The sequence below is a fragment of the Schistocerca piceifrons genome, chromosome 9, assembly GCF_021461385.2.
Source record: "Schistocerca piceifrons isolate TAMUIC-IGC-003096 chromosome 9, iqSchPice1.1, whole genome shotgun sequence".
NCBI lineage: Eukaryota > Metazoa > Arthropoda > Insecta > Orthoptera > Acrididae > Schistocerca > Schistocerca piceifrons.
Genome location: NC_060146.1, coordinates 28001562 through 28017926, shown reverse-complemented (window position 1 = coordinate 28017926; position 16365 = coordinate 28001562). Strand labels below are relative to the sequence as shown.

The window sequence follows — 16365 nt, the reverse complement described above, 5'->3', positions numbered from 1 at the left end:
GTAGAAGTTGCTGTACAGCAGCTGTATGGTATGGTGGGTCCATTGGATTATGCACTGTTCTTCTCAGTGCATATCATCTACCCAGTCCATGATCAACTATTATTTCAAACGTGAGCCACAGTTGTTCTGCATTCTCCAGTCAACATCTAATATTTCTAATACCCCGAGAGGTCATCAGGGACGCTTTAACTAGCTTGCTGAACACAAATTCTTTCTGGTACTTGTATTACTTGGTACAACTGCTTAGTGGTTAGTGATGCAAGTTTCTGTGTGGCCATCATCAAAGGGGCCAGGTCTGTTTGTTGCTATTAGATCCAATCTATTCTCATAAGTGGTCTTCTGTACTATCTGCTCTAGGTCCAGATAGTTTGCAGAGAAGGCATTTAATAATGTTTCACAGGACAAATTATTGCATGTGCCTCTCACAAAACTGTAATTACTCCAATTTATTGCTGAGTAAATAGTCTTCTCTGGCAATAACAGCATGGTTAGGGGACAATTGTACTGTGAACTGGAGTATTATCAGAAGTTTTCAATTACATCTCAGGGTGAATCTGATGGTTGATATTCAGTCTTGCCCAAATGATCTCACCTGTAGCTTCAGTGTCTATCATGGTGGATTTGAATTTCTTGCCTTCTGAGACAGATACACCACCTTCATTTCTCTCTAGCCTATCCTTACGATATGCACTTAAATTTTCCCCAAACATCTCATTGCTATCAGTTTTGAGTTTTAACCAGCTTTCTGCACCTAATATCATGTGACCTGCAATATTTTTCAGAAGCACTTCAAACTGTGGAACTTTGTTGCCTCAACAATTAATCACTAGGATTTTAATACTCTTGTCTGTAGGTGACATGTCCTTTGGCCTTACACCGATTCTTCTGGGTCTCATACTGATATTGTTATCTATACTTAGAGAGTTGTCTAATCTGAAAAACACTTGTGTTCACCCCACAGTCAGCTACGTGGCTAGCAGACTCCATATATGAGGCATGTCCACAAAGTAAGTTCCGTTTGGTTATATAAAACAAATGTGTACAGATACAGAAAAAGTATTTATTGTACAAAAATCTACAACTGTTAAACTACTTTTCTATATAGCTTCAGAAATTTTTTAGGCATAGCGTGGCACAGGTTTTATATGCCTTCTTCATAGAATGCTGCCGCCTGTGTATTCAACTGTGTGGTAACGAGTACTTTCAGCTCGTCATCATTGTTGAAGTGTTGACCACTGAGGACAGATTTTAGGTGTAAGAAGAGATGAAAGTCACTAGGAGTGAGGTCCGGGCTGTCCGGAGGATATCCCAACTTGCCTCCAGTTCATCTGTGACCACAGAAGGGCGTCCACGTCGTTCTTCAGTGTGCACTTGATCACGTCCTTCATTGAACAGTCTGACCCATCTTCTAACCATTGAATCACTCATAGCATTTTGTCCGTAAACCTTGCAGATTTGCTGATGAATTTCCTTTGGTTTAACTTTCTTTGCAGTTAGAAAACGAATAACAGATCTGATTTCACACGCGGCAGCATTTCCAATTACGGCTGACATTATAAAGAAGCACTACAAAGAACACGTCGGCGACAGCGATCTTAAAATGGTGTACATGAGTCAGAGTAACAGAATCTTCAAAGCTTCTTTTGAAGCCTACCTTTAAGCTCAGAAACAAGGGCAACAATCAGTCCTGGGGCCATTGCTGCAAATTGTGAGATGTGCGGATTATGATGCTCATTAAAATTTTATGTGCAGGGCTGGTCTTATCAACCTTCTCTGACTGCCACACAAGATCAAAGTGTGACTTTGGAGCCCAGACAACAGGTATAATTTGTTATGATGTCTGCCATTGTCTGCAGTTGTTTGCATCCCATCCCCTCGATCACGGCCAGAATAGTCTGTTTAGCATGTTGAATGAGGCCTCATTGCTGCTATTTCTTATGTTTGAACTCTGGAAGATTTATAGTCCCATGCCATTTTGCATTTCCTTCCTCTTTACTTCTGACACAGCAGGTTCCCACCAGGGGAAGTAAATATCTCTAGCTTGTGTTCAATTTCAGTGGAAGACAGCACCTCAAACTCTTCCATTAATCCTTGTCTCCCTCCGTACAAGGTGCCTAGCCCTACCTTTGACACTTCACTCACACCCATTGGTATCTTGATTTTTAAATTTCATCATTAGTACTTGAACATATGAGCTACCAATTTCATCTTTATTCAAGAAGCATCTACTTTGTTTGGAACACTTGGCTTTGCAAATTACACATTTCAAAATTTGGCAAATGCACCAAATTTATTGATTTTTTTCTACTTTCCACTATAATGTTACATGAAAATTGAGTGAATGAGTAAAGCACAAGTGAAAATGAAGTAGAATCATTTTGGTGTTCAACCTGTTAATATCCATACCTATGCAATTTGATACAATTGAAATCTCACCCACTTCTCCCTCTGAAATTAGGAAAATAATAAACTTGCTTAAAAGCAAAAACTCACATGGAATTGATGGCATTTCCAGCAAAATACTAAAAGCTTGTTCTCAACAGATAAGTAAGATTCTCAGCCACCTGTGTAATAGCTCTCTGGAACAGGGCATTTTCCCTGATAGACTGAAATATGCTATTGTTATACCTTTGCATAAAAAGGGGGATAGATCTGATGTCAACAATTACCGTCCAATCTCCCTTCTAACAGCTTTATCCAAAATTTTTGAGAAAGTAATGTATTCAAGAGTAGCTTCACATATCTGTAAAAATGAAGTACTAACAAAATGTCAGTTTGGTTTCCAGAAAGGTTTTTCAACAGAAAATGCCATATATGCTTTCACCAGTCAAATTTTGAATGATCTGAATAACCGAACACCTCCCATTGGGATTTTTTGTGATCTCTCAAAGGCTTTTGATTGTGTAAATCATGAAATTCTGCTAGACAAGCTCAAGTATTGTGGCATGAGTGGGACAGTGCACAAACGGTTTAATTCGTACCTAACTGGAAGAGTGCAGAAAGTTGAAATAAGTAGTTCTCGTAACATGCAAAGATCAGCACATTCCTCAAACTGGGGAACTATCAAGAATGAGGTTCCACAAGGGTCAGTCTTGGGTCCTTTGTTGTTCTTATTATATATTAATGACTTGCCATTCTATATTCATGAAGAGGCAAAGTTAGTTCTCTTTGCTGATGATACAAGTATAGTAATCACACCTGAGAAACAAGAATTAACTGATGAAATTGTCAATACTGTCTTTCAGAAAATTACTAAGTGGTTCCTTGTAAACGGACTCTCACTGAATTTTGATAAGACACAGTACATACAGTTCCGTACAGTGAATGGTATGACGCCATTAATAAATATAGACCTTAATCAGAAGCATATAGCTAAGGTAGAATATTCCAAATTTTTAGGTGTGTCCATTGATGAGAGATTAAATTGGAAGAAACACATTGATGATCTGCTGAAACGTTTGAGTTCAGCTACTTATGCAATAAGGGTCATTGCAAATTTTGGTGATAAACATCTTAGTAAATTAGCTTACTATGCCTATTTTCACTCATTGCTTTCATATGGCATCATATTTTGGGGTAATTCATCACTGAGGAATAAAGTATTTATTGCACAGAAGCGTGTAATCAGAATAATAGCTGGAGTCCACCCAAGATCATCCTGCAGACATTTATTTAAGGATCTAGGGAGTCCACCCAAGATCATCCTGCAGACATTTATTTAAGGATCTAGGGATATTCACAGTAGCTTCTCAGTATATATACTCTCTTATGAAATTTGTTATTAACAACCAAACCCAATTCAAAAGTAATAGCAGTGTGCATAACTACAATACTAGGAGAAAGGACAATCTTCACGATTCAAGATTAAATCTAACTTTGGCACAGAAAGGGGTGAATTATACTGGCACTAAAGTCTTTGGTCACTTACCAAATAGTATCAAAATTCTGACAGATAACGAACAAGTATTTAAGAAGAAATTAAAAGAATTTCTGAATGACAACTCCTTCTACTCCACTTCTAAATCTTCTATCTTTAGTAGGAGCCATTTTGGGAAGAGCTCTCTCCCTAGTGTCTGTGGCACCAATTCCTCTCCCCCGCTTTCTTCCCTTCTTCCTACCCCAACATAGACCCTCTCCTCACTGCTAAGTCACCAGTCCATGTGATGGGGCTGTTATATACCCAACCGGCTGAGTGTCTTGACAACACAGGGATCACACAACTGATACCTGAGCTGCTGCCTCCCCATGGATGCCAAGGAGGGGCTGCTTGTCATCCTGGAACATAGGAATTTCCAGATAGCCCTTACCGTGGCTGCGTGGCACCCGTGGGGAGAGCCCCTGATCAGAGTGGGTGGTTTTAGGACAGTTGCTTGGCGCACGAAGCATATTGAGCCGCAAACATCTGGCCGTTCTCAGATGGCCATCCCTTTGTATGGTAAAGGATAATTTAACGCTGCTTCGTATGATCTGGCAGCCTCCCCTTCCCTAGCTACACTCCAGCAGGAGGGCCAGGCTCGCTACCTGGTCTGTACTAGGCTGGACAGGGACACAATCGCTGCCAGAAAACCGTCGTTTTTTGTGGAGAATATCAAGGACAAGTTTGGTGAAATGGAGTGTCTGTCAGATGCGGTCGGGCTCCCTGTTAATGAAAGCTTCTTCTGCCACCCAGTCTGCAGCTCTTTGTGCTTGGGATCATGTTGGCAATGCCCCAGTGTCTGTTACCCCTGGCACGTCTCTGAATACAAACTGATGAGGAACTCCGCGCTAATCTGGAGTGACACAGTTTTTGTTTTGTTTGAAGTGTGCAGAAGGGTCGTAAAGACAACTGCACCAATACTGGTGCCTATATTCTGGCTTTCGAGGGAGGTACGCTCCCGGAAAAGTCGTCAAGGTTATGTGCTACAGATGTGATGCGAAGCTATATGTCCCACCACACTTAAGCTGGTTTCGATGCTTATATTTTGGATATGTGTCTTCTTGTATATGTGTCTTCCTGCTGTGCAGCATAGTCTCTGTGTGGTGATGGTGGACACCCACTCCATGAGGAAAGCCCCGTGTTCTTCCACCTGTGCCTGTTTCAATTATCATGTCAGCCACTCTCCTCACTCACGAGATTGCTCAGCTTACAAGAGAGGAAAGTAGGTCCAAGATTACAAGTCCCAGAACCACCTATCTTATGCTGATGCTCACCAGAAATATGACTGACTCCACCCAGTGTCACTTTCTTCTAATTTTGCCTCTGTTACATCCTTTCTCCCTCCTACATTTTCGTTACTCCAGCCCCATCCTCCTCTCCCCTATTCTACCCCTATCATTCCCATGCCCTGTCCTGCGGGTGCCACTCTCCTGGCTGAAGAAATGCCTCCTCTTCTTCAGCACTTGCTGGTGATCGGGCTCCACCTCAGGATCCTTCCACCCGCATCTCTCAGACCAGAAGCCTACTGACACAACTTGGCCACGAGACCTACCGTGTGTGCACTGCGAGGTCACCTGCTCGTTTTCGGTTCTCGATCTTGCGGAAGCTGGCTCACCCTCTGTGCCCTGCCCTTCTCAACCTCTGAAAGAGAAGAAGAATAGGAAGAAGGAGAAACGTAAATACCATGACAAGGCCCCCCCTCCCCCCCCCCCCCCCCTCTTGGTGCCCTGGAGGTGCCATCTCCTCCTTCACAATATGAGTCTGACATCTTATTTATGGATGTTACCCAATCCTTGTGACGACTGTCCAGGTGATGTGATGCCCCTTCATTTGTTTATGCCTAACTTGGATTCTCACCACACACTAATCCTATGGAATTCCAGTAGATATTATTGTCACCTACCAGAAATTCAACACCTTGTTTCCTCTTACTCTCCCTCTTACTCTCTGTTCCGTCTTGCTCTTCAAGAAACACGCATCTGTGATGATGGATCTCTAATGTTTTGTGGTTATCAGGCATTCTGTCAGATCTGTGCTGGTCTCGGGATAGCATCTGGAGGGGTCTGCACTTTGGTTTTCCCCAATGTTATTACTGACTGGATTCCCCTGTGTACCATCCTGGAAGCAATAGTGGTTAGAGTGCAAACAGCTGCAGCAATCACTGTTTGCAATGTCTACCTCCTTCCACGTAGGCTGTTTCCTTATGTTGAACTGTCTACCTTTATTCATCACCTCCTACCCTGTATCTCCTCCTTGGGAACTTCAGTGCACACTACACCATATGGGGGAGTGCCTCTTTCATGGGCAGGAGTCTTCCAATTGACCAGCTTATTACAGACGTTGGTTCGTGTCTCCACAGTGACAGTTCCCCTACCCACTTCATTGCTGTTCGTGGCACCGGATACTTCTGCTGTGCACTTAGACAGCTGTCTCTCGGTTAGCATTGATACAGTCATTCAAGACAACTCTGCTACTATTCTTCATGCTGCTGGCACTGCTATCCCTGTATCCACAGGTCCCTCTCATTGTTGGCTGATGCTGTGATGGACAAAAGACATAGCAGTCACTATCCAGGACCACTGATGGGTAGTGCAGTGATTTAAATGATACCCTTCGCAGACCAACCTTATCACTTTTAAGTGTCTCCATGCTACCTTGTTGTTGTTGTACTCTTCAGTCAAGAGACTGGTTTGATGCAGCTCTCCATGCTACTCTATCCTGTGCTACTCTATCCTCCCAGTACCTACTGCAACCTACATCCTTCTGAATCTGTTTAGTGTATTCATCTCTTGGTCTTCCTCTACGATTTTTACCCTCCACGCTGCCCTCCAATGCTAAATTTGTGATCCCTTGATGCCTCAGAACATGTCCTATCAACCGATCCCTTCTTCTAGTCAAGTTGTGCCACAAACTTCTCTTCTCCCCAATCCTATTCAATACCTCCTCATTAGTTATGTGGTCTACCCATCTAATCTTCAGCATTCTTCTGTAGCACCACATTTCGAAAGCTTCTATTCTCTTCTTGTCTAAACTATTTATCGTCCATGTTTCACTTCCATACATGGCTACACTCCATACAAATACTTTCAGAAACGACTTCCTGACACTTAAATCTATACTGGATGTTAACAAATTTCTCTTCTTCAGAAATGCTTTCCTTGCCATCGTCAGTTATTTTGCTCCTCAAATAGCAAAACTCCTTTACTACTTTAAGTGTCTCGTTTCCTAATTTAATTCCCTCAGCATCACCCGACTTAATTCGACTACATTCCATTATCCTCGTTTTGCTTTTGTTGATGTTCATCTTATATCCTCCTTTCAAGACACTGTCCATTCTGTTCAACTGCTCTTCCAAGTCCTTTGCTGTCTCTGACAGAATTACAATGTCATCGGTGAACCTCAAAGTTTTTATTTCTTCTCCATGGATTTTAATACCTACTCCGAATTTTTCTTTTGTTTCCTTTACTGCTTGCTCAATATACAGATTGAATAACCTCGGGGAGAGACTACAACCCTGTCTCTCTCCTTTCCCAACCACTGCTTCCCTTTCATACCCTTCGATTCTGGTTTCTGTACAAATTGTAAATAGCCTTTCGCTCCCTGTATTTTACCCCTGACTCCTTCAGAATTTGAAAGAGAGTATTCCAGTCAACATTGTCAAAAGCTTTCTCTAAGTCTACAACTGTTAGGAACGTAGGTTTGCCTTTCCTTAATCTAGCTTCTAAGGTAAGTCGTAGGGTCAGTATTGCCTCACGTGTTCCAACATTTCTATGGAATCCAAACTGATCTTCCCCGAGGTCAGCTTCTACCAGTTTTACCATTTGTCTGTAGAGAAAACGTGTTAGTATTTTGTATCCGTGACTTATTAGACTGATTGTTCGGTAATTTTCACATCTGTCAGCACCTGCTTTCTTTGGGATTGGGATTATTATATTCTTCTTGAAGTCTGAGGGTATTTCGCCTGTCTCATACATCTTGCTCACCAGATGGTAGAGTTTTGTCAGGACTGGTTCTCCCAAGGCCGTCAGTAGTTCTAATGGAGTGTTGTCTACTCCCGGGGCCTTGTTTCGACTCGGGTTTTTCAGTGCTCTGTCAGACTCTTCATGCAGTATTGTATCTCCCATTTCATCTTCATCTACATCCTCTTGTATTTACGTAATATTGTCCTCAAGTACGTCGCCCTTGTATAGACTCTCTATATACTCCTTCCACCTTTCTGCTTTCCCTTCTTTGCTTAGAACTGCGTTTCCATCTGAGCTCTTGATATTCATACAAATGGTTCTCTTTTCTCCAAAGGTCTCTTTAATTTTCCTGTAGGTAGTTTCTATCTTACCCCTAGTGAGATAAGCCTCTTTACATTTGTCCTCTAGCCATCCCTGCTTAACCATTTTCCACTTCCTGTTGATCTCATTTTTAAGACGTTTGTACTTCTTTTTGCCTGCTTCATTTACTGCATTTCTATATTTTCTCCTTTCATCAATTAAATTCAATATTGCTTCTGTTACCCAAGGATTTCTAGTAGCCCTCGTCTTTTTACCTACTTGATCCTCTGCTGCCTGCACTACTTCATCTCTCAAAGCTACACCTTCTTGTTGTACTGTATTTCTTTCCTCCATTGCTGTCAATTGTTCCCTTATGCTCTCCCTGAAACTCTGTACAACCTTTGGTTTAGTCAGTTTATCCAGGTCCCATCTCCTTAAATTCCCACCTTTCTGCAGTTTCTTCAGTTTTAATCTACAGTTCATAACCAATAGATTGTGGTCAGAGTCCACATCTGCCCCTGGAAATGTCTTACAATTTAAAACCTGGTTCCTAAATCTCTGTCGTACCATTATATAATCTATCTGAAACCTGTCAGTATCTCCAGGCTTCTTCCATGTATATAACCTTCTTTTAATGATTCTTGGACCAAGTGTTGGCTATGATTAAGTTGTGCTCTGTGCAAAATTCTACCAGGCAGCTTCCTCTTTCATTTCTTAGCCCCAATCCATATTCACCTACTGCATTTCCTTCTCTCCCTTTTCCTACTACTGAATTCCAGCCTCCCCTGACTATTAAATTTTCGTCTCCCTTCACTATCTGAATAATTTATTTTATTTCATCATACATTTATTCAATTTCTTCATCTGCAGAGCTAGTTGGCATATAAACTTATTCTACTGTAGTAGGTGTGGGCTTCGTGTCTATCTTGGCCACAATAATGCGTTCACTATGCCGTTTGTAGTAGCTTACCCGCACTCCTATTTTGTTGTTCATTATTAAACTGACTCCTGCATTACCCCTATCTGATTTTGTATTTATAACCCTGTATTTGCCTGACCAAAAGTCTTGTTCCTCCTGCCACCGAACTTCACTAATTCCTACTATATCTAACTTTAACCTATCCATTTCCCTTTTTAAATTTTCTAACCTACCTGCTCGATTAAGGAAGCTAACATTCCACGCTCCGATCCGTAGAACGCCAGTTTTCTTTCTCTTGATAACGACATCCTCCTGAGTAGTCCCCGCCTGGAGATCCGAATGGGGGACTTTTTTACCTCCGGAATATTTTACCCAACAGAAAGCAAGCATCGTTAAACCGTACAGTAAAGCTGCATGCCCTTGGGAAAAATTACGGCTGTAGTTTCCCCTTGCTTTCAGTCGTTCGCAGTACCAGCACAGCAAGGCCGTTTTGGTTAGTGTTACAAGGCCACATCAGTCAATCATCCAGACTGTTGCCCCTGCAACTACTGAAAAAGCTGCTGCCCCTCTTCAGGAACACATGTTTGTCTGGCCTCTCAACTGATACCCCTCCGTTGTGGTTGCACCTACGGTACAGCTATCTGTATCGTTGAGGCACCGAAGCCTCCCCACCAATGGCAAGGTCCATGGTTCTTGGGGGGGGGGGGGGGCTACCTTATTAAGCAGAGTAAAATGGAGTGTTGGGAGTGCTACGTTTCCTCCATGTGATCGTATGCCTCTTCATCGCAGATTTGGTCCAAGCTCTGTAGCCTTCTGGGCTGCAGTGACAATCAATTGTCCAGGGTGCTCTGCAGACTGGTCCATTGGTTCTTGCAGAATACTTCATGACAGCACCTGCATCCTCTTATTGTCCTGCTACCTTTCTTAGGCAGAAACAGAGTTGTACAGACCCCCCCTCTGTTTCCACCTCCACCAAGCTGAACCCTATAATGAACCCTTCACTGAATGGGAGTTTTTGCAGGCTGTTATCTCTTCACAGCCTGCATTCATCCACAATCAGATGATCCAACACTTGGATGTTACCAGGAGGCAACATCTCTTCAGGGTCTACAACTGCATTTGGCTCACAAGTGTCTTCCCCTCACAATAGCAAGACAGTAAAGTTATTCCCATCCTTAAGTCCAGAAAGAACCCAATGTCTATTGACAGCTGCCGCCAGATTAGCCCGATGAACGTACTTCATAAAGTGCTACAGAGGATGGTTAGCTTCCGATTATGGTGAGTGCTCAAATCTGAGGGTATTTCATTCCTGTATCATACTGGCTTTTGGGAAGGATGCTTTACAACTGACCATTTACTCAGATTGGAAACAGCAATCTGACAGGCTTTTACTAACCACAGACACCTTGTTGCAGCACAGCTTGGTGCCATCACATTTTAATTATCCTCCATGACTGGGGCTTCAATGGACCTGTTCCAGTTTTTATCCACGAGTTTTTATTCCACCAGTCAACTCTTCCGGGTTAGAGTTGGGACTTCACCCAACACCCCTCATGTTCAGGAGAATGGTATCCTTTGTGTTGTCACACTCTTTCTCATAGCTATCAGTGGGCTTGTAATCTCTGTTGGGCCTCTGGTTACTCCGGCATTGTATGTTCATGAATTTTGGATCTGGTGCAGCAACCACTTGGTAGCATCTTGCTGGCTGCAGGGCACCACTGGCAGCTCGTGGTCTAATTGCTAGCATTTTTACCTGTGGATCACATGGTCCTTGGTTCGATTAATGGCCAGATTGGGGATTTTCTCCACCCGGCGACTGGGTGTTCGTTTTGTCCTCCTCATAATTCAGGAAGTGGCAAGTTGGAACAGGAAAGATTGCAAAATTGTATGGTTGCTGATGACCTCGATGTTGAGTGCCCCCACAAACTGACATCATTTTAATCGTGATGCAGGGCACCATCAGACGGGCCTCTGTGTGTCCTCTCCCATGGTTTCCAGTTTTCTCCCTCCAAAACGTAGATTATGCATTTTCCCATTGACCCACAGTACACTCCAATCCAGACCTTTATGTAGGCAACTAGCGCGTAGATGTTGTAGCACAGTCCCATTTCTTGGCCTTATTTTTGATAAGCTGACATGGCTGCCACATTTTCACCACCTGAAGGCTACATGCATGTGGAAACTTAATGATCTTCACCTCCTAGCTCACACATTGTGGGGTGCAGACCGTTCTACTTTTCTCCACCTTTACCATGCTCTGACTTTGTCAAGACTAAATTATGGTAGTCAGTTTTATGGCTCAGTGGCTCTTTCCACTCTGAAACTACTTGACCCTGTTCATCATTGTGGGGTGCGTATTTGGCTATCAGTGCCTTTCGAACTAGTCATGTTGATGTTCTCCTTGCAGAAGTGGGGTTTCTGTCTCTACAAATATGATGGATCCAACTCCTGGTTACTTATGCAATTGCTGTTCACCGATTCCTTGACCAAACTGTGTTCGCTGTCCTCTTTTAAAACAGTGGCTTCGCCAGTTGGAATGCATCTCACTTCACTTCCTCATGTCAGGATCTCCATCTCCACTCACTGGAATGTGCCCCATATACAGGGCTATTACAAATGATTGAAGCGATTTCATAAATTCACTGTAGCTCCATTCATTGACATATGGTCACGACACACTACAGATACGTAGAAAAACTCATAAAGATTTGTTCGGCTGAAGCCGCACTTCAGGTTTCTGCCGCCAGAACACTCGAGAGCGCAGTGAGACAAAATGGCGACAGGAGCCGAGAAAGCGTATTTCGTGCTTGAAAAGCACTCACATCAGTCAGTCATAACAGTGCAACGACAGTTCAGGACGAAGTTCAACAAAGATCCACCCACTGCTAACTCCATTCGGCGATGGTAAGCGCAGTTTAAAGCTTTTGGATGCCTATGTAAGGGGAAATCAACGGGTCGGCCTGCAGTGAGCGAAGAAACGGTTGAACGCGTGCGGGCAAGTTTCACGCGTAGCCCGCGGAAGTCGACGAATAAAGCAAGCAGGGAGCTAAATGTACCACAGCCGACGGTTTGGAAAATCTTACGGAAAAGGCTAAAGCAGAAGCCTTACCGTTTACAATTGCTACAAGTCCTGACACCCGATGACAAAGTCAAACGCTTTGAATTTTCGGCGTGGTTGCAACAGCTCATGGAAGAGGATGCGTTCAGTGCGAAACTTATTTTCAGTGACGAAGCAACATTTTTTCTTAATGGTGAAGTGAACAGACACAATGTGCGAATCTGGGCGGTAGAGAATCCTCACGCATTCGTGCAGCAAATTCGCAATTCACCAAAAGTTAACGTGTTTTGTGCAATCTCACGGTTTAAAGTTTACGGCCCCTTTTTCCTCTGCGAAGAAAACGTTACAGGACACGTGTATCTGGACATGTTGGAAAATTGGCTCGTGCCACAACTGGAGACCGACAGCGCCGACTTCATGTTTCAACTGGATGGTGCTCCACCGCACTTCCATCATGATGTTCGGCACTTCTTAAACAGGAGATTGGAAAACCGATGGATCGGTCGTGGTGGAGATCATGTTCAGCAATTCCTGTCATGGCCTCCACGCTCTCCCAACTTAACCCCATGCGATTTCTCTCTGTGGGGTTATGTGAAAGATTCAGTGTTTAAACCTCCTCTACCAAGAAACGTGCCAGAACTGCGAGCTCGCATCAACGATGCTTTCGAACTCATTGATGGGGACATGCTGCGCCGAGTGTGGGAGGAACTTGATTATCGGCTTGATGTCTGCCAAATCACTAAAGGGGCACATATCAAACATTTGTGAATGCCTAAAAAAACTTTTTGAGTTTTTGTATGTGTGTGCAAAGCATTGTGAAAATATCTCAAATAATAAAGTTATTGTAGAGCTGTGAAATCGCTTCAATCGTTTGTAATAACCCTGTATATTTCCTTCCACCCCCCCTCCCCCTCTCCCCTTGGATGGTACCTAGACCACAGACAGGACCGATCTGTTCCAGGTTCCTAAGCTCTGTCGGCCCTATGGTCTTCCGGCGCCTTGTACGTTCCATCCTTGCAGAGTTCCAGCATGCTACCATCTTCTACGCTGGTGGTCCTAAGACAATAGATAAGGTGGGATATGCTTTCATGTCTCACACTGGCTTGGAACACCATTTACTGCTGGGATCATGTATTGTGTTCACAGCAGAGCTGCTGGCCATTAACAGGGTTCTGCATTTTGTTACTCAGGTGTCCTTCCACAGCGTTTTAGTATGCACCGACTCAGTGAGCAGCTCGCAGACTGATGTTACTCTCATCATCTTTTGGTCCCTGCTATCCGTGACCTGCCATCCTGCCTGCTCAGTTATCTTTCTCTTGGTTCCAAGTCATGTGGGCATTCCAAGGAATGAACTGGCTGACCATTTGGCTAAGGAGGCAGATACGTACCCACAATTCCCCTTCATGATTCCTGGTGCAGATACATTGATCCACATCGAATCTCTCTCTGCCCAAAAGTGAAATGACATCTGGTGCACTACTGCTCTCAGCTATAAACTCTGCACAATCGAGGAGACTACAGCAGTTTGATGCTCTTTGTTCCACTCCTCTCGAAAGGAGTCCACTGTCCTGTGCTGTCTGTGTGTTGCTCATACCAGGCTCACCCATTATTTTCTCTTGCATAATGAGCCATCCCACAATGAGTCTGTGGAGCCAAACTGACAGTATCCCATATCTTGGTGGAATGTCCCCCTTTTCTGGCCCTTCGTACTAAGTTTAGCCTTCTGGATTCCTTGTTTTTCATATTAGCAGACGATTCATGGATGGTTGAACTGGTCCTCAGTTTCATATGTGAAAGTGGTTTTTATTTTCAGGTATAAGGTTTTACTTTACCCCTGGAGCAAGGTGGTTGCGGTCGGGGCCTCTCTTCATGTTTTGTTGGTCTGGGACTGATGACCACTCCCCTGTGCAAATACTACTCTTTTATCCCTCTGTTTTTACAGTTTTTAGATTTGGCCTACCCTTTTATGCCTTCTACTGTGTGAACTTCCTCATTTTATAGTTTGGCCCCGCTGACTAGATCTGTGCGCTTTTAGTGGGCCCCCTCCAAGTAACTTTGTAATCATGAGATTGCTGGCCTCACCATTTAGTGTCGTAAACCTAATCAATCAATCCATCAGTCAGTTAATGGTTAATCCATCCCTCGAATCTCTCTGGAAACTGATCAGAGATTCGTACACATGCTAATGTGCCCCCCTGAATCTCTCCATGTCCTTCCTTTAGTTCATATGGAAAACACAATCCAACATCCCTCTATGAAGAGTGAAATGTTAAAGTACATCATGCATGATAAATGTCCAAACCCGGTGCCAAGGCAGCTGTGATGCACTGTGCACCATAGATGACTGATGAATGCAAGCTGTTGAAATGTGTACTGGCAAATAGATGTGCAACTATTGAGTAACAGATGAACCAAAGAACTAGCAAGAGCATCTCCTCAACGAGCATCCAACAAACAATGTCGCATAAGGGCCTCTGCAGCAAGTGCTCAGTTCATAAACCCGTGCCGACTGCCATTCATTGGTGACGAAGGCTGGAATTTGCGTGCTGGTACCACATCTGGATTTCTACAGAATGTTGACAGGTGACCTTTTCAGATGAATCACATTTTATAGCCCATTGGATTGTCGGTTGTTGGCACTTACGGTGCGAAAAGTCTGAGAATAAACACCCTGCAACAATCATCGGAAGGGTCCAGGGAGGAGAAGGGAGCATTGTGGCCCAGGGAATGTTTTTGTGACATTCTCTGTGTGATCTCGTCTTTCTGGAAACCACAGTGGATCGCCACACATACGCACCTACCCTCAGGAACCGTATCCGTACATACACACAGTTAGGTTTTCCTTGTCACAATGATGCCTACCTGCAGGATAGTGTATTGTGTCACACAGATTACAGTGTACATGTGTGGTTCGAAGATAGTACACCTGTGGTCTCTATAATCTTCCCAGACTTAAACCCAGTTGAGAATCTATGGAATTACCTTATTCGGGCTGTTTGTGCTGTGGATTCTCAGCCGATAAACTTATCACAGCTAGCCGTGGAATTGGAGTCTGTATGGCTTCACACCTCTACCGATGCCTTCCAGAATGTGATTGGCAGTCTTTCTGGTCTGTGCTTTTTACAGCTGATAACATCAGTGTGGCTGGACATTATAGAACCCTAAGAACATAAAATGCTGAAGGCATTCCTTTTGCCAGTATCTGTGTGTAATTCCATGTTAACTGATAATCATCTCTAAATACTTCATTACACAATCATAGGTCTGTGCTTAATGCAACAACCGTTTCCCTCTTTATGCTGCGGTGCATGCTTTTTATTTTCTTTGTGTTCATTTGGGAACCTAACACAAAAACTTACATTTGGTAGCCCCCATATGTACCCAAAAAAAATGATTAATCTCAATTGGCATCAAATTACATAGAGCAGGTGCTTCATATATTATTTGCTACATAATGTAGAAAGAATACAAAGTTGGGTCATAATCTTAACATCACTTAATGGACACTGTGACTTGCACAATAGTAACTCAGTACACTCCATTTCAGGATGTGCAAGAGTGGGAGGTGCTCGACGATTGGAATGATGCGCAGGATCCACTAAGCATCGATAAAGAGGTGAGTGCGTCTTTGTATTCATCTTGTGTTGTGAATATTAGCACTGCGTGGGATGGAATGATAATTTATCTATACTTCACAGAAAAGTGAATGGTATGTTTAGGGTTTTGAACTTACGTTGCAAATCTTGTCATAACTTGCTGGAAATTACAAAAATGCAGTCTATCTCAGTTCTCTACAGATAGTATGGTGCAAAGAAAAAGCTTACTTAATAGTAAGTTGCTCCCTCAAAGCATCTTCCTTTTATATTGTTTCAAAGTATGCTAAGCAGTTTGATCCCCGTGTCATATAGGGACTGATGTCTGATTCTTTTTTGTGGTGCCATGTCAGGTGATAAGCACAGTCTTTTGTGGTGTTACGGATATCACGACCACAGTCTCTGGCAGCTGAAGGCCAGACTGCAAGCAGCAAGGGTAACCGGGTCACAATAAGAAGGGTGGGAGGGGGAGGGGGGGATAGCAGGGTAGAGGTGGGGGATGGTAAAGTGTTGCTAGTGGGAGTGTGCATAGATGAGGTTATGAGGTTGGAGAGGGTAGGGCAGCTAGGTGTAGTCAGGAGGTTAGACGGGGGGTTGGGGTGCTGAGAGAGCAGGGG

General features: G+C 43.5%; 1 protein-coding gene across 1 annotated transcript in view; it reads left to right on the top strand.

The window, feature by feature from the left end:
* The window catches only part of LOC124717290 (zinc finger protein 771-like), a 199979-nt gene that overhangs the window by 19629 nt on the left and 163985 nt on the right, over positions 1-16365 (top strand). The window contains exon 3 of the mRNA XM_047244103.1: positions 15703-15771. Within this exon, the coding sequence (XP_047100059.1) occupies positions 15703-15771 (69 nt within the window). The remainder of the gene's footprint in view (positions 1-15702; positions 15772-16365) is intronic.